General features: G+C 43.8%; 2 protein-coding genes across 3 annotated transcripts in view; one reads left to right on the top strand and one right to left on the bottom strand.

The window, feature by feature from the left end:
• Nucleotides 1-14,983, top strand: part of Plpp1 (phospholipid phosphatase 1) — a 58,569-nt gene extending 43,586 nt beyond the window's left edge. Inside the window, exons 3-6 of one of the 2 annotated variants that reach the window (XM_075976056.1) lie at nt 5,677-5,957; nt 8,747-8,804; nt 13,588-13,764; nt 14,547-14,983. In XM_075976056.1, the coding sequence (XP_075832171.1) occupies nt 5,677-5,957; nt 8,747-8,804; nt 13,588-13,764; nt 14,547-14,669 (639 nt within the window). In that variant the 3' untranslated portion in view covers nt 14,670-14,983. The remainder of the gene's footprint in view (nt 1-5,676; nt 5,958-8,746; nt 8,805-13,587; nt 13,765-14,546) is intronic. The other variant, XM_075976054.1, reaches the window with a different exon arrangement.
• Nucleotides 14,871-18,072, bottom strand: part of Mtrex (Mtr4 exosome RNA helicase) — a 58,563-nt gene continuing 55,361 nt past the window's right edge. Inside the window, exons 26-27 of the mRNA XM_075976053.1 lie at nt 16,129-16,233; nt 14,871-15,118 (exon numbers count right to left, since the gene is read on the bottom strand). Of these exons, the coding sequence (XP_075832168.1) occupies nt 15,066-15,118; nt 16,129-16,233 (158 nt within the window). The 3' untranslated portion in view covers nt 14,871-15,065. The remainder of the gene's footprint in view (nt 15,119-16,128; nt 16,234-18,072) is intronic.

The following is an 18,072-nucleotide window of genomic DNA, read 5'->3' as shown; positions in this document are numbered from 1 at the left end:
ACATGGAAGGAGTCTTACCAGCAACACTGACAGTTGGAGCCCTGTGGCAGCTTTTGTTGCCCAGCATCTCAGTGGGATGCCCAGGGCGTGGCTCTGGGTGGAGTCCTGTGAGAGGCTGTTTCTGTGGCCTTTACAGCCAGAAATTGTCTTACTTAAGTGAACATTTCTGTACAAACTTAACAATACTTATGTAAACACAGTTAAAGGCAGAATTATGATCCCAAGAGAAAAGACGACAGCATGTATGTACCTTGTCAACTTTTGAAGTAAATGTCAACATTTAATTAATTTGGAAACAGCATTAAAATCATCACATAATCTGATTAGTAATGAAAATTAATTAATTCATACTTTGTAGTAGACAACTAGTGAAAGAAAGCCTTCTGCTGTATGCATGTTTATTTGTAAAACTGAGATGCCGGGAGGAAGGACGCTGCTTTGTCAGTCCTAGTCTTCAGTGGCTGTCCTGGAGCCCGGCATGTTCTAGCCACTTCCATGAAACTGTTGTCAGTATCTGGTGAGGGGCTGTACTGTAACTCACGACTGTCTTACAGCATGACAGAGGTTACAGATGACTGTACTGTAACTCACGACTGTCTTACAGCATGACAGAGGTTACAGCTGACTGTACTGTAACTCACGACTGTCTTACAGCATGACAGAGGTTACAGCTGACTGTACTGTAACTCACGACTGTCTTACAGTATGACAGGGGTTACAGATGACTGTACTGTAACTCACACGACTGTCTTACAGTATGACAGGTTACAGTAGGACTGTACTGTAACTCAGGACTGTCTTACAGTATGACAGAGGTTACAGATGACTGTACTGTAACTCACGACTGTCTTACAGCATGACAGGTTACAGATGACTGTATTGTAACTCACGACTGTCTTACAGCATGACAGAGGTTACAGATGACTGTATTGTAACTCACACGATTGTCTTACAGCATGACAGGTTACAGATGACTGTATTGTAACTCACACGATTGTCTTACAGCATGACAGGTTACAGATGACTGTATTGTAACACACAGGACTGTCTTACAGCATGACAGAGGTTACAGATGACTGTACTGCAACTCACACGACTTACAGTATGACAGGGGTTAAAGAACCCAGGGACTCCTTCATCTGCCCAGATCTCTACACTAAGTTTTTACTAGTAAAGGTGTCCAAACCCGCGATGGTTTGTAGAAGTCATCTGTGTAGAGACAGGGTCTCCCTGTGTTTCCCCGCGCAGGCATGGATCCGTGCACTGTCGCACTCCCTCTGTCTTAGCCCCCTGAGCGCCGGGAAGCCTTTGAGTCCTGCCTGAGCATGGCGGTGTGGGCCTGTACTCCCAGCACTCAGGAAGCTGATGCAGGAGTGTAAGTTCAAACCCAGTTTAAACTACTTAATGCTATCAAATCTTATAGAACAAACGTGCACATACAACAGGGAGGGGGTCTTGGGTCTTACAGTGCACAGCAGCTGAGTCAGCCAAGAGTCCTGTATTGACATTTAAAGTGCTAGATGCCCTGCTCTTTCAGTCCTGCTCTGTCCCTTTAAAGGTGCCCAGGCTGTGTGGTGTGGATGTGCCTACAGGGCCCAACACAACCGTCCAAAGTAGAAATTAAACTTTATTAACTGAACCTTTAAAACAAAGTGTTTCAGGAAGAAGAGATGGCTCAGTGGTTGCTGCTCTTTCAGAGCATCCAAGTTCAGTTCCCAGCACTCATGTTGAGTGTCTTACAACCATCTCTAACTTCATCTTAGAGAACCTGACACACACATGTGTGTGGCACTCCCATGGAGACACAAACGTGTGGCACGCCCACAGAGACACATACACACGTGTGGTACACCCACGGAGACACATACACACGTGTGGCACACCTACGGAGACACATACACACGTGTGTGCCATACCCACAGAGACACATACACATGTGTGGTACACCCACGGAGACACATACACACGTGTGGTACACCCACGGAGACACATACACACGTGTGGCACACCTACGGAGACACATACACACGTGTGTGCCATACCCACAGAGACACATACACATGTGTGGTACACCCACGGAGACACATACACACGTGTGGTACACCCACGGAGACACATACACACGTGTGGCACACCTACGGAGACACATACACACGTGTGTGCCATACCCACAGAGACACATACACACGTGTGTGCCATACCCACAGAGACACATACACACGTGTGTGGCACACCCACGGAGACACATACACACGTGTGGCACACCCACGGAGACACATACACACGTGTGGTACACCCACGGAGACACATACACACACGTGTGGTACACCCACGGAGACACATACACACACGTGTGGTACACCCATGGAGACACATACACACACGTGTGGTACACCCACGGAGACACATACACACACGTGTGGTACACCCACGGAGACACATACACACACGTGTGGCACACCCACAGAGACACATACACACGTGTGGTACACCCACGGAGACACATACACACGTGTGGTACAGCCACGGAGACACATACACACGTGTGGTACACCCACGGAGACACATACACACGTGTGGTACACCCACGGAGACACATACACACGTGTGGTACACCCACGGAGACACATACACACACGTGTGGCACACCCACGGAGACACATACACACGTGTGGTACACCCACGGAGACACATACACACACGTGTGGTACACACACGTGTGGCACACCCACAGAGACACATACACACGTGTGGTACACCCACGGAGACACATACACACGTGTGGCACACCCACGGAGACACATACACACGTGTGGTACGCCCACGGAGACACATACACACGTGTGGTATGCCCACGGAGACACATACACACGTGTGGTACGCCCACGGAGACACATACACACGTGTGGTGCACCCACGGAGACACATACACACGTGTGGTACATCCATGGAGACACATACACACGTGTGTGGCACGCCCACGGATACACATACACACGTGTGTGGCACACTGAAGGGACTCAAGTATACACATAAATAAAAACTTAAAACCTTTCAGTGGTCTCCCTGAAGTTATCTTTGCATTTAGTAAAGTATTCAAATTAGCATCAACAGATAACTCTGCTTGGGGCAGCAGCTTCATGTACTAATTTAAAATAATTCTGGTTTACTTAATTCAGTTTTTCAAGTACTCCTTAATCAGAATTGTATAAATTGAATTTCGTTTATTAGAAAATAAATTGTGTGTGGGTGTTGGGGGGTTGGCTTACTAAAATAAAGTCATTGATTCGGACTTTGCACCGAGCCTCTGGCATGGCTCGCAGACGGGTTCTAACCATGCTAGGTGGTACGTCGGAGAGAACCAAGAGCCAAGGGAGGGTTTCAGTACAGAGGAATGGTCAGTGAGAAGTGAGGTTGATAAACATCTGCTCAACCCAGTAATTCATTTTTGGCTTTCGAGAAAGAATCAGGAGGAGATAAAGGAATAGAAGCAAGGAGAGCTGTCTGGGAGGGGTGGAAATAAGAAGTGCACCAGTAATGCCAGACTTCTTTGGGCTAGCAGCCCCTGAATGAAAGAGAACACTGTGAGGATGCTGTGTAGACAGAGTCTTTCGTGGGGACACAAAGAGCTGGTAAGAGAGTGCTGTGAGCACAGGCCCGCAGGGATGGCTCGGCAGTTTATAAGGGTTCTGCCTCCCTCCCTGAGACAGCCTCTTCTGTATTAATAATTATTGTATCCTTACTGTCTTAAGTAAATGAAACACAAGTACTTTGAGTTGTAGGATTAATTAGGCCACAGTTGGCTTAGGTGTAGACTTTGACAAAGATTCAGAACAAGGTATAATGGACCAAAGGTCAGGACAAAGTATCAAAATGAGTTGAAGAATGACTGTCCTGTGCAGATCAAATACAGAAAACTAGATTTAGAACTTCTTCTGGCTGTTTCTGTTAAAGAGGAGAGCATGTAAGTTTAAGAAACGATGCCTGCTGACGAAGCATGTGTCAACATTAGAGCCTGGGAGCCACCCCAGTACAAGCGTTAGATCATGCTACTTGCGGAGATGCTCTGAACACCAGAGCTGGGTTGCTTCCATCAGTGGCAGGAGGGGGTGGAGTGCCTGCAGCTGGTGCCAAGTGTGAGTAGGAAGCCACCTGTGCACCTGGTTCTGGAACATAACTGAGCTCGTGGAAACAGCTGACAGCTGGGGTGTGGAGGGCCACACTGCTAAACTATAGTTGATCAATACACTTGTGTTTCCCGCCACCAAAGATCAACTCCGTAATGTGCTAGAGAAATCTGTTCACACTAGCAGCCCTTAATGACTCAAAGAGGCAATAGTCTTTAAATCAGGGCCACTGAACATTGGTAAGGGTGACCTTAGCACAGCAGTGCAGGTGCAATGACCCCAGAAGTCAAGTTTCCTTCTATAAGCGAGTCTCAGAAGGGTTTTATGCATTCATTGACAGCTAGACTATTTTTGTGAAGTATAATGTGTTGAAGGGTTTTGACTTTCACCCGGGACAGTACCTTCTGTTAAAGTTTATTGACACCGGGCTCCTGTGCCAAATTTAGCTTTCTACTGAAAAGGTAAGAAACCAGCTAGCTTTACAGAATTCATAGTCTAATTGGCAAGACTGACTCAGGGATCCTAGGATCTGTCGAGCCAGATGAGGGAAGAATGACTGGCAACGGATTTCTGAGTTTCTACTAAGCGGCGGCCATTATTTCTGCCACCTATGGCAATGCTGGCTCGGCAGACTCCTGTAAGACTGCTTAAGTTTAAGATGAGGTAGAGAAGCAAGCAGGTGTCTCAAGGGAAGCTTGGTTACAGAGCTCTCCACCTCCCTCCCACCCACAGGTTAGCACGCTTTCTGCTCCCTAAGTGTTTGTGTAGATAGCAGGCCCCCAGAATGTGTCCTCTCGTCTTACGTAAGCAGCAAATTGCTAGTGTTTATAACGAAGCAGTCAGAATCTGAGTTGCTCAGGGCAGTGGTGGTGAACCAGTGAGGTTGTTCTGCTGTACGCTTGCCACACTGGCGTGCTCACCACCCAGACTGACACTGTAGCAGTCCACAGATGCTCACTGAAGACTTTACCTCCATTTTGTAAAGCGGTGAAGAATAAGGGAGGAATCATCTGAAATCACCCCGGGAAGGAGGAGTCCAAGTATTTGTTTGGTCTCTTGGTAGGACTTTTTCAAGGCGTCTGGTTTTCTCTGAGTCTTCCAGAAGACTTAACTTGGAGACTGTGGGACTGAATTACTCTTTTTAGTATGATGGATATCTTTGATTCAAAGGAATGTTGAGAAAAAATATAGACTGGTAGATTTTAAACATGGTTATATAAGATGTTCACTAGGGAGTTTGTATTTGAGTGAGCCACAGCTGTCTTTGGGGATCTCTCACTGTAGCTGTGGAGCTCAGTTTATTTGAATACAGGAAAAGAAGCAGGGCTGTTCCTTCATGTAGACTGCACACTGCTTTTGGCTCAGCCGTGGCCTTGGCAGTGGTGCCTACTGTCAGCCTGGGGCTGTGGTCACTTTACAATCAGATGTCTTAAACTGACTTTAAAGGGGATTAGAACAAACATCATGTGCAGTTTAGCACTTGCTTTTCTGTTTGCTTGTTTAAGGGCCTGCTTGTTGTTTTATCATCCTCTATTCCTTTCTTTTTCAGATGATTGCTGGAGAAAGTCTGTCTATTCACTTTAACGCCTTGCAATCAAATTCCTTTGTTGGCAACCACTATATAGCCACTATTTACAAAGCCATCGGAGCCTTTTTGTTTGGAGCTGCAGCTAGCCAGTCCCTGACTGACATTGCCAAGTATTCTATAGGCAGACTGCGTCCACACTTCTTGGCTGTTTGTGACCCTGATTGGTCAAAAATCAACTGCAGTGATGGTTATATTGAGAACTACATATGTCGAGGGAATGCAGAAAAAGTCAGAGAAGGCAGGTAAGTGTGTGGTCTCTGACACCTGTGTTACTCTGATATTATCCATTGGCTACAAGGCTTTGATGACTTGGAAGAGGAGCTGACTGCCACTTCGATAAGAGAAGCTAGGGCGAGCAGAGGAGTGAAGTCGTGAACTCGAAAGGAATGGGTCAGTAACTTTCTTAAGATACTGGTCCAGGGGCTGGAGAGGTGGCTCAGAGGCCAAACTTTCTTCACTTACAGTCTTGAAGATTCACTGCACGATGAAAATGTCGTAAGTAAAATGTGTATTCAGTATATGCACCCAGCCTAAACATGTCACAGTGACATAGATTAGATTCAGTAGAGTTGGCTTTCCTTCATGGGCGTGTGGCTGGCTGGTAGCTGTGGCTGACCACCAGTGCCTAGGGTCAGAGCTCTGTACTCCGTGTTGTATATGGAAAGATCAGAAAAGTAGTTTTACTCAATGTGTGTTACTTTCATATTGTAGTGAAGTGAAACAAAGTTGTAACTTAAAGTCTGTATGCACTAACTGAGCAGCCCTTTAAAATAGCTGTACTGGTCTGTAATGCCTACACATGAGATCTGGCCACCCTAAATCAAGGTTTTGAAGAGTTCCATCGCATTAGGTTTTCACCTGAACTCATGGCAGCCCTTGGGTCAACTTTCTGTCCTTACAGTTTCATATTTTCTAGGATGTCGTATGTGAGATCACTCAATGAGGACCCCGATATATCTGCCTTCTTTTTTTTTTTTAACATGTTTTCATTTGTCCATGTTCTTCTGGGAGGTTATTACAGATTGCTGATCCAGTCAACTGAAAGTTGACTGACGTTTAGGTTGTTTCAATTTGGGATTATGAAAATAAAGCTTCAGCTGGGCATAGTGGCGCACACCTTTAATCCCAGCTCTTGGGAAGTAGAAGCAGGTAGATCTCTGAGTTGAGGCCAGCCTGGTTTACATAGTGGATGCCAGGCCAAGCCAGCCAGGACTACACAGTGAGACCCTGTCTCAAAAAATGAAATAAATAAAATGCTATAAACACTGTCTGCATGTAATATGCCTGTTGTTTTACTTGAATGAATACTTGGGAGTATGTACTGTTACAGTTCCAGGGGCCCAGCCACCAAGTGTCACAGTGGATGTAGCATTTTGCATCCTTCCCAGGAATGTGTGAGAGTCCTGGTTGTCATTTGTTTATTGGTCTTTCTTGTTTTGGCCATCCTACAGGTTTTCTGTATCTCAGTGGTTTTCATTTGCATTTGTCCCTAAGTTGCTGGGTAACTTTCTGTGGCTATTGTCCTTTCAGCCTGTCATCTGGGCTTAGCTCTTGTTCTTGTTTTTAAAAAAACAACAAAAAAAGTGGGTCACTTGTGCTAATAAGTGTCATTTTGGAGACATTTTCATGTTTTGACATTTTCTTCTCCAAATCTTGTTTGTTTTCTTTTTTCCTGATATTCCTTGAAGTATAGAAGCATCAACTTTTAAGAGCTTGTTTGTGTGTATGCACGGGGAGCTCAGAGGTCGGCATTGTGTGTCTGTCAGTTATGCCTCACCTTATGTTTGAGCCAGCGTCTCTGGAGTGTGCTGCGCTGATTCCATGAGCCCGACTGGCAGCGAGTCCCAGTGAGCCTCCGGGTTACAGGGCTCAGGTCCTCACGGTCCAGCGGCAAGCACTGTTCGGTGTGAGCCATCTCCCTGAAGTTTCCATGAAACCTTGTGTTACGTCTGCTTTCCTAATTTGTGGTTTGGGGATTCTAATGATCTATACCAGCCTGTGCTTTATAAATCCATGTTTAAGCTTAGCTCTTACAGGCGGCCCAACATTTGAATTTATTTTTGTGTATAAGGAAACTATTTTCCAATTTTTTCCAACAGACTATGCAGTTTCCAGAATTACTGACAAGTCCATCTTTGAGGGGAGCGGGTTGACACAGGACTTCTCTGTATAGCTGTCCTGAAACTCACTCTGTAGACCAAGCTGGCCTCGAACTCAGAGATCTGCCTGTCTCTGCAACACTGCCCAAAATAGTGATAGCTAAATCACTATTTTCAATTTTACTAGGACTTTTGTTGAAATGTGAGTCTGCTGCTGAGTGCTCAGTCTGTTCCATTTATCCATGTTTCATCCATCCTCTCTCTGCCAGTATTGTACTGCAGCCTTATAGTAGGTCTTAAAACGAGGTCCCTTTATTCTTCATTTTAAAGCTTTCCTTGTCCATGGTAGGTCTTGGTGTCTCGTTTGCTAGAATTTTCATTGAGTTTGCTTCAAATCTATATTTGGGGTGGTTTGTAATCTTTTTTTTAAACTTATTTTTTATTTTCTCAGTATCAGTGTTTTGCCTACATGTATGTATGTGCACCAGCTTGTACCTGGTGCAGACGCCAGAGGAGGGTGTCAGATCACTTGGAACTGGATTTACAGACAGTTGAGATTTCATCTGGGTGCTGGACTAGAACCTGGGTCGTCTGAGAGAGCAGCAAGTGCGCTTAACTGCTGAGCCATCTCTCCAGCCCCCACAGCCTTTAATATTTAACACCGGGTCTCCAAACTCACATGGATCGCATCATTCCATTTAGTGAGGTTTTTAGTTGCCAGTGATTATTTCCTTTCCCATCTCTTCCCACTTGCAACCTCCAGAGCCAAGGAGCTGCCAATCAAGAACAGTCTAGGACTGGGGAGTGGCTAAGCAGGCACAAGCAGCAAACAGAAAAGAGAACAAAGGGAGGGGAAAGCCTGTTTCCAGGAAATAAAATTAAATAATAAAAATAAATAAATAAAATTAACATTTTCTCTTCTTTTCTCCTAGGTTGTCCTTCTACTCGGGCCACTCTTCGTTTTCTATGTACTGCATGCTGTTTACAGCAGTAAGTACTTCAGGTGGCAGGGGCAGCTGCTGCACACGTGTTTTCCTTCCCATGTGGCATGTAGCAAAAGTACACGTGCAGGAAGCCTGCTCCTGCCGTATGCTGACACTTTCGGGGTACAAAGCTGCTGTACTGTTTGGGCAGGGCACTGGGCTTCATGATTTTCCTGCTACACTATCCTGGGAGAAGTCTGATGAACGGAAGTGAAGGCAGTGTGGCTACTGTTGGAGCAGGCATGTCATCTTTCCAGTTTCTGAAGTGTTTCCCAGAGGCTTTGCATACTTGCACACTTGCCATATTCCAAGTTGGCATGGAGGAGTTAGAAAAGATGGACATGCACACAGCTCACTAAACCAGAGATGATGAGTACATAAGACAGGGAGTACACATTCTAGAAACCTGTGAAGTTCAGTGTGTGTATGTAGATACACTATATAAAATGTGTGCACCACCACTGCCCCACTATATAGTTTTGGTTTTTTGAGACATGGTTTGTATAGTCTGGGCTCTCCTAGAACTAGTTCTGTAGATCAGGTTGGCCTCAAACTCAGTTTTTATATAACATTCTTTTGTACTTACTTATGTTGCTTTTCCAGCATTTGGAGGGAAACCTTTACCCCCACAGATGAGCTAGAATTTTTTTTTAAAGCTTGTATTGTGTTTAATTAGTGTTTATGTGTGTGCTGTGGAGGCCAGAGGACAGCTGAAGTGTTCTTTTCCCCCATGTGGGTCACTGGGATTGAGCTCAGGTCAGTCTTGGTGGCAAGTGTCTTTACCTGCTGAGCCATCTTGATGGTCCTGTGTCAGTTTTCTTCCTAAGTTAATTTTTATATAGTTGTAATGCATACAAGTTTGCAGATTCCTGTTTTTTCCCTATAACATAAATATTCAAAGATAAAAAATCTGATGGAGGTGGGCATTATATGGCTGCGATAGTCACATAGGTCTATAACCTAGCACTTGTGAGTGCTGGGCCAGCTTTAGCTATGTAAGGCCATCTCTGATGTGAATGTTGAGTGTACTCATAAAGTTAATTTGGTGTCAGAATTTATAATCTACTTTAAATTTTTTATTTGAAAAAAACTGTAAAAAAATGCAAATGTTATAACATTCAAGTCCACAACCTGAAGCCGGCTTTCTCTTACAACTCAGGAGCTTTGAAGAGACTCAAATCTTTCTGTAGCTATGCCATGAGGGTGACTCATTTCAGGGTAGAGACAGCACACAACACTGACATCCTCTGTTTATTAGGAAAAAACAGCACTTGTTCCAAAGGAACTAAATATGTTTTGTTTTCTAACTAGGATTCTGAGGAAGGCTGGGCTGGCCAGAGCCTGGTCTACCCACCTGTAGGACTTTGTCTAGAGCACAAGGTTGTAGGCTGCCATGACGGGCTTTGGAAGTGTTCAGCCAGACCTGAGTGTCGGTGTCTCTGTCCTTGAAAGAGACCTACGATTCTGCTTCAGTTGCTATGAATGACTTGTATTTTACACTTTAGGAAAAAAACTCTTGTAATTTCCATGTAGGGAAAGTGGGGAATGACTGCTCCTCTAGAAGGAAGAGGCCTTGGAAGGGCTGTGGTCTGTGAGCTTTGCAATCTCTTGACAATCAAGGGCACTATTACCTGAAACCTTGGAAGTCACATAGATGGAATTATCCTAAAGAGGGACTTAGTGGAAGGAGGCTAAGCTTGTCCTGTAGGATAACTTGAGGGTCTGTTCACAACAATAATGTGGTACCTGGGCCATTGTGAACCGTTTAGATGTAAGCATTTGACAGGAGTCTGGGGAAGTTAGTGAAGTGCCTGCCTGCAAGGATGATGACCTTGGTTCCAGCTGGGTGAGCTGACATGCGTCTGTAATGGTAGCGCTGGGGAGGCATACAGGAAAGAGAATCTGTCTAGTGAATTTGTGAGCTCCAGGTTCAGTGAGAACCCTGACTCAAACACTGAGGCTCAAAGATGGCTAGCAGTTATCGACTGTTCTTCCAGAGGACCAGGGTTTAATTCCCAGCACCTATATGGTGGCTCAAATTCCAGTCCCAGGAAACCCATTCAGACCTCCAGGGGCACCAAGCATGCAGATATGCATGCAGGCAAAACACAAGTGGGAAGAAACAGAGGAAGACACCCAACATAGACTTCTGGCCTCAATATGGCACATACATGTACCCAAATTCTTAAACTCACGTGTGCACTTAACATGTAAACACACAAAGAGAAAACAGGTAGATAGGTGTGTCATAAATCAAAGCATTTCTGGAGAAAAGCAATCACTTATGGTTTCACTGACTTGACACAGTAGAAACATTTACATGATTGGCATGTAGGCTTAGCTTTGACTTCTGCCCTGAACAAACAGTGTCTCCTGGCTTTCCTATTTATATACAACACAACCTCCCCTCTCCCACATTCCTGAGGCGGTGACTCATGTTGTTTCTCTGGGCATCTTGGCATTATAGGTCAGTCTCAGGTTTGGGTGGAGATACAGTCATTTAAAGTCTGAAGATTCCTGACAATTACAAATTAACTTCTAGTTAAAAATTTTTCCTAAAGCCCGTCCTTTGACTATTGTGCCTGGCAGGCAGCCCAGACCTGAGCTCAGTGCCAGAGAGGCAGCACCAGTACCAGAGCTGGAAGGGCCCCAGGCAGGTCTGCTTTGCACTTGCTGTGACTCCCCTTGAATCTGGTTGGCTGCCCCCCCCCAAAAAAAAATCACACATTTGTTTGACTGTCACAGTAGCCATGAGAGAGGACAACGAGAAATGTATCAGGTTTTTCATGGATCCATCTTACGGAGGTTTATTTACATCTCTCCTAGCAGCTGACCCCTCTCAGGTATAGACAGCTGCTTGTTTAAACCTATATTCCCTCACATAGCTCCTGCCTTGAAATCTGTAGTCATTGAGCACTGACTTAGCATTGTGCTTCTTAAAGATGTTTTTAGACTATGGAGGAGAAGGTGATGAATTCATGGCTCAAAGACGGAGCTCCATGAATGGCAGAGAAGCCTGAACTAATTATGCCTGTTTTATACTTTTCTCTTGACCAGACTCATTCTCAAATGTAGGTGAAACAATTTAGCTTGTTGGGCAAGTATTTGTGTTGATAGTGTTGTTCAGGGCTTGGGGATTTGGGTAAAAGGTAAAACAGATATTTAAACTTTAAAATCTATTTTTTTCCATTCTAAAAACAGCTCTCCCTGTTTTATGGCGTCAAACCTAGTCCCCACTACATACACATATTAGTCAGGTACCACTAAGCCACATATCCTTAGGCCCCAAATAACTGACCCCCTTGGCTCCAGTTTACAGTGGCAAGTGGGGAAACCTGCGAGACAGTAACAATATTAATAAGGTCAGCATTGGACAAAACAGAAACAAGCTGCAAGATGTTTTGCTTACCAGTTTATTTCCAGGTGAGATGATTTTATCATCTAATGGAGATTACTATATCATTTAGTGAAAACTAAATATAATTTTAGAGTGTAGCCCTGACTGGCTATACCCTACTGTAGGCTATGTGGTTGGGGTGCTATAATTGATTACATAGGGAGCTTTCACAAACAGAGTCAGGTTCCAGTGAGGACCCTCCTCTTGGCTGCACACTACTGACTTCTGCTGTAGCCGTATAGGATGCAAGTGATCCTGGAGCTTTTGAGTCTCACCCAAGAGCACTGGTCCCATTTATGAAGGTTTGCCTCCATGACCAAAGGCCTGATTACCTCTTTGGGTGTTAGAATCTGAGGGCATGATCCTTGGTAATACAAGCAAGGGGAAAATACCCAAATTGTGTCAAATGTTTAAAAAGCCCAAAGGCATGAATTTGGAAGGCATCTGCACTTTTGCCTGTAGGTGGATTGGGCAGCTTTTTCCACCATCTTCTCTATGTGTAACTATTGGTTGGTCAAGGCCTCTTCTAAGGAATAAGAAGTTGCCTGTATAATCTACATTTCTTACAATAACTGCAGAGAGCTTGTCTCCCTCTTTTTCTCCAACTTGATGGACACTTGGTCTTGCAGTAAGCAGGGAGGTTCACCAGGATTTTCTAGAATCTTACCTGAAGAGTGGCTTGATAGGCACAGAACTGGTTTTTGGACACAAAACCATAGCCGCAGGGCCACTGGCCATGCAGCATTTCTAGAGGATTCTGGTTGGTCACTAAGGCTAAAACTTGGCTTGCTGAGATCTTGTCTTCAGTCACTGCACTCACTAGAGCAGCAGTTCTCAACACCTTCGGGGGGTCCCCTAAGACTATTAGAAAACATAGTTGCTCTTGTTTGAGGATAGAACTCTTGGGTAAACAGGTTAGCTAAGCAAACAGCCCTTAGATGAGCTAAGCAGGAAACAAGAGAAGTCTTGCCTAGAACAATGGCAAACTCTTGTCTGAATTCTAGTTTATCCCAAGACTAGGAGCAAATGACAGCACTACACACTACCAGAATTTTAACTCAAACTCAAAGGAAGAACTACCTTGAAATCCTGTCTAGAGTCACACTGAGGCCCTGCTTCACACGTTGAAGGGCGCGGAATAGCTAAATAGGCAATAAATTCTTCTAAATACAAGTTCTGGGGCAATATTTGTGGCAGTGTGTGTGTGTGTGTTTGTACGCGCGTGTGCGCGCACACACACACTTTAAAGTAGTAACTTAGACAATGCTTGCCTAAAGTTCTATTTCCTATGTAAATATTCTGATAATCTAAATCTCTTTAGAGGTGTGGTGAGACTCAAGTTTTCTGTTTGCTTGTTAAATGAACTATTCTCCCCTTCCCCCTTTTCTATTAGCTTTATCTTCAAGCCAGGATGAAGGGAGACTGGGCAAGACTCTTACGCCCCACACTGCAGTTTGGTCTTGTTGCTTTATCCATATATGTGGGTCTTTCTCGAATTTCTGATTATAAACACCACTGGAGTGACGTGTTGGTCGGATTCATTCAAGGAGCTGTGGTTGCAATATTAGTTGTAAGTATACAGAACAGCAGCCTGCATGTTGACCCTGCTAAAATAAACATTTTGAAAAATCTGCAGTGAGAAACCTGACAAGGTAGAAAATGTGGCTCAATAATTCTGGGTTAAGAATCCTGTTTTTTGTTTGTTTTGGTTTTTTTGAGACAGGGTTTCTCTGTGTAGCCCTGGCTGTCCTGGAACTTGCTCTATAGTAGACCAGACTGGTCTTGAACTCACAGAGATCCACCTGCCTCCTGAGTGCTGGATTAAAGCCTTGTGCCACCTATACCACCATGCCTGGTAATGACTCCCAGTTTTAATAAAATCTTGCAGGATAGGTCAGACAGGTAAAAATTACTTCTTTGTGAAAGTTGTAAACTTCATAGTGCTTTTACTGTCAAAAACAGAGTAAACAAGTTTCTTTTTGCATGAATTGAAAATTCACTTAATGAGTTGCTTTTTTAAGTGTTGGTTAAACACTTTATTAAAGTGTTTATTTATTTTGTTTATTATTTTATTTATTTATAAATAAATATTTTATTTATTAAAAAGCAACTACATTTGGAAGAATTTTCTTCAAGAGATTTTTCTTTTAGCTATTTTTTTTTTTTTTTGAGAGAGAGTGGCTCATTGTGTGGCCCTGGCTGTCCAGTGCTGGTATTGAAGGCATACACCACTACCACCAGCCTAGCCAGTTTTATCTTATGTTCCTAATTGCTTCCTGAAATTTTGTATATGATTTTTAGACTTATGTAAATTATTATATACCATTAAATATTCTGCCCTCTTCTATATAGGCTGTGTATGTATCAGATTTCTTCAAGATCAGACGTTCTTACAAAGAAAGAAAAGAGGATGACTCACATACGACTCTACATGAAACCGCCACCACCACATACTCAAGCAATCGCCATCCTTGAAGGGTGTGGGGAACTGGCCAGCTTTTAAAGGAAACCGCTGGAGGCAGAAGGCGGGAGGATGCATATTACTTTCTGGTGTATCGGCCATTACAAGACTGCTGCTATACCTCTTGGATACACCCACTTTGCCTGTGTATATAGTTACATTTAACACATGATTATCTAATAATCCGATTTAAAAATATCAAGCCTTCCACTAAGAACACTGCCCCACCTGTACATTTTTTAATTGAAAGATGCTATGTACAAATGTGTATGTTACATGCCTTCTTAGAATGAGATCCGATTTAAATACAATAAAATGCTTGAACCAACTCTTGAGATGGGAGAACCACTTGAACATGTGTAAGCTTTTGTAGTCAACTGTGATCAGACAGGTGGTGATTAATGTCGAATCTATAAGTAGAGGCTGGCAGCAAATACAATATCCCTCTTGATTTTGGTGATTCCTAAGGGAAAAGAAAATAATGCTGAAACTTTCAAGACCATGAAAAACTCGTGTACTTTTTACAGCTCAGTCCTAACTAAACTGGTAGGAAAACAACCTGGAATATAAAAAGCTGTTAGCTTAAGAGACTTCAGAGCCATCTGAAGAACCTCAGGGGCAGTCTTTGCCTTTTCGACTGGCAACTGCATTGAGTGTGGTGTGTGTGTGAGTGGCTACTTAAGATGTCCCAAGTAGACATCACAATCAAGCAGTTATCTTTATATCAGAAGACATGGGGAACTTTTATACCAAAGCAGGACAAGTATACATATTTTTAAACTGTTTACATTGGCTGCCTCTCAACAGCTTAAATACTCAGTATGCAATATAAGGTGATACAATACGTAAGAAATCACTAGCATGGACTGAGTTTCTGGCCTATCTTGTCTTGGCCAACATACATAGATGTGATGATAAAGCCATTTAGAAGTAGCATGCTTCCCAACTCTCCACCCCAGTGTACAGTCTGGCCACCCTTCCTGCATGCTCTCCCCATATGCTCCTAGCTATGCTGTAGACTTGGCCATTTCATTTCCCCCATTCCTTACTTGTACTCACTCTGCTCCAAGTAGAGCCTTGTGCTGTTGCTCAAACATTTTGAGCATATATAAAAGGCCTTAAATGTCATCTCTGTGGACATCTCAGGGCTATCTTTTCTACTTTATTCTTATTCTGGCAGACTTAATGTCCGTTGACTTATTTAGCTCCCTCCTATTATAAGCTCCATTAATTGCACTTTTATGTTCACTCTTAGAGTTCTTAAAACAATGTTGGACACATAGTATTTAATAAATATATATAAATGGGAATCTCTGTGCATAAAAAATTCCCAAAAGTGTCCCATATAAACCTTTCAGTTTAGATGCCCCTCCACTGACAGACAGTCCAAGATACCTCAAAATGTCCTTTAAGTTATGCCAAAGGCCTAACTTACATAAATTATCAGAAAAGGCTTATAAACTAGATTCTGACCTTCAGCAAATTTGTTCTCCAGCTCCGTGTTTCCAATGGCTTTTGCTGCTTGACACATCTGTCGAAGCAGTTCTTCCAGGCGCCTCATACAACGAATTATGCTGCCTGGACAGAAAAGGAATCTGTGAGTTACTTGTGAATAAACCAGGAAGAGTAAAACACTTGTCAAGATGCAAAGCAGGAGAACATGATTTGGCTGTCTGTTAGAGAAAAGGTTTAATTAACCCTCACCTTTGATTAATGGTAGTAAAAGACATAATCTGAGGATACATTGGCAGAGGTGGGTAAACCAAATGCCCTGGCTTCAAAGAGAGAACAACTTGAGGAAGGTTGCCAGTATGACAGCTTATTGGGCTGTAAGAATCATGAAGTCTCTGTCAGGAAGCAGGTCTATGGAGACAGTGCGCAAGCAAGGGCCTAACAGAGCACCACCTCCCGGACCCTGGGGGAACCCTACTTAGAATTCTGGATACCACATGCACCAGCTATGGAGAGAACAGGGTTAGCATGTTTCATCAATGTTTTCTTTACAGAAGTAGCAGAGAGGAAACAAGCCCTTCCCTTTAGATTGCAAGTCCAGGACAAGTATCTATCAAAGCTGAAACTGTACACAGTGCTACCAGTGAGACTTGTGTAGGAAGAGACCTGACCTTTCTCCAAGTGTGACCAGACATTACAGTGAGATCTGGGGACTTCACTGTAATGTCTGGACTGCATTAGGAACATCATTTAAGTGCAAGCTGTATGAAAGGCAACCACACTGATTCCTTGTGACACTGAACAGTTCCTTATTATGAAAACTGATAAATGTTAATCACTGCTCAGTATCAAGGATCCTTCTTACTGCTTGCACCCTCCACCTCAGGTTCCAGTATGTCCAAGCAGGACACAATCCTAAGCAGAATGAAAATGGAAGCTAGGTTGGCGGTGCACAGCTTCAGTCCCTCCAGCACTCAAGGAGCTCTATGAATTTGAGGCCACCCTAGTCTACATAACAAAACCATGTCTCCTAACGGTACTGGAATTCAAACTCCAGGACCTTCCATGAGAGCTCTACCACTGAGCTGCATCCCTAAGTCCCAATAAATATCATCTAAAATAAGACAAGTATAGTCTATTTCTAATATAGTTTTTGTGATGTTACTTGGCTCCTGCTGAGAATGCTCATTAAATGAGTCAAAGGTGAAAGGTAGTTAACTCTATGGATTACTCATTGCTGTGGTAAAAGACCCAGCTAAACTAAGGGAGGAAAGATTTATTTTGGCTTATGGCTTAGCAGTCCACCATGGAGAAGTCATACTAGGTGTGGTAGAGGGAGCATATAATATGTCATGACTTTGGTTCTGGGAACATGACTACAGCACCATGGGAATGAAGAAGACAAACACTGAAGAAACAAAATAGTTGGGCTTGGGGTGGGGAACGCTATGCTCTCTCTGACGGAGGGCACCACTCTGTAATCTGGAAACGCAGTGCGTTTATTATGTAGAGGCGGGCAGTCTCTAGGGGAGCAGCATCAGATTGCAGTCATCTGGGAAGAAGCTGTGTGCTAGTTTGTTTATTTTTTTTCTCCACACACTGCCCAAGCATTTATAAAAACATGTACCTGAGCTAGAGGAAGGCTTTGCCATTCCTCTGAGCTCACCTGGGGAAGAAGACTTTGCCATTTCTGTGAGACTGAGGCACTGGGATCCTTGACATGGCTGTGCCCATGTCAACAATAAGGATTCACTCAGGGATTCCTCCACTCCCCGCAAGCATGTTCCCATCTATGTGGATCTAAGTGGCAGAAGAGAGGGCAGAGAGGCGGGCCAGAATGAATCTCAACACCCTCTGGTCCCACAGGTCCTACAATTTGACAAAAGAGAAACAGCATCTGGGAACCAAATACATAAGCCTACAGAGTATATTTACACTCAAACCATAAAAATGCCAGAATAGGTA

The sequence above is a fragment of the Microtus pennsylvanicus genome, chromosome 6, assembly GCF_037038515.1.
Source record: "Microtus pennsylvanicus isolate mMicPen1 chromosome 6, mMicPen1.hap1, whole genome shotgun sequence".
NCBI lineage: Eukaryota > Metazoa > Chordata > Mammalia > Rodentia > Cricetidae > Microtus > Microtus pennsylvanicus.
Note: the sequence above shows the minus strand (reverse complement) of the source record. Positions and strands in the feature narration are given on the sequence as shown.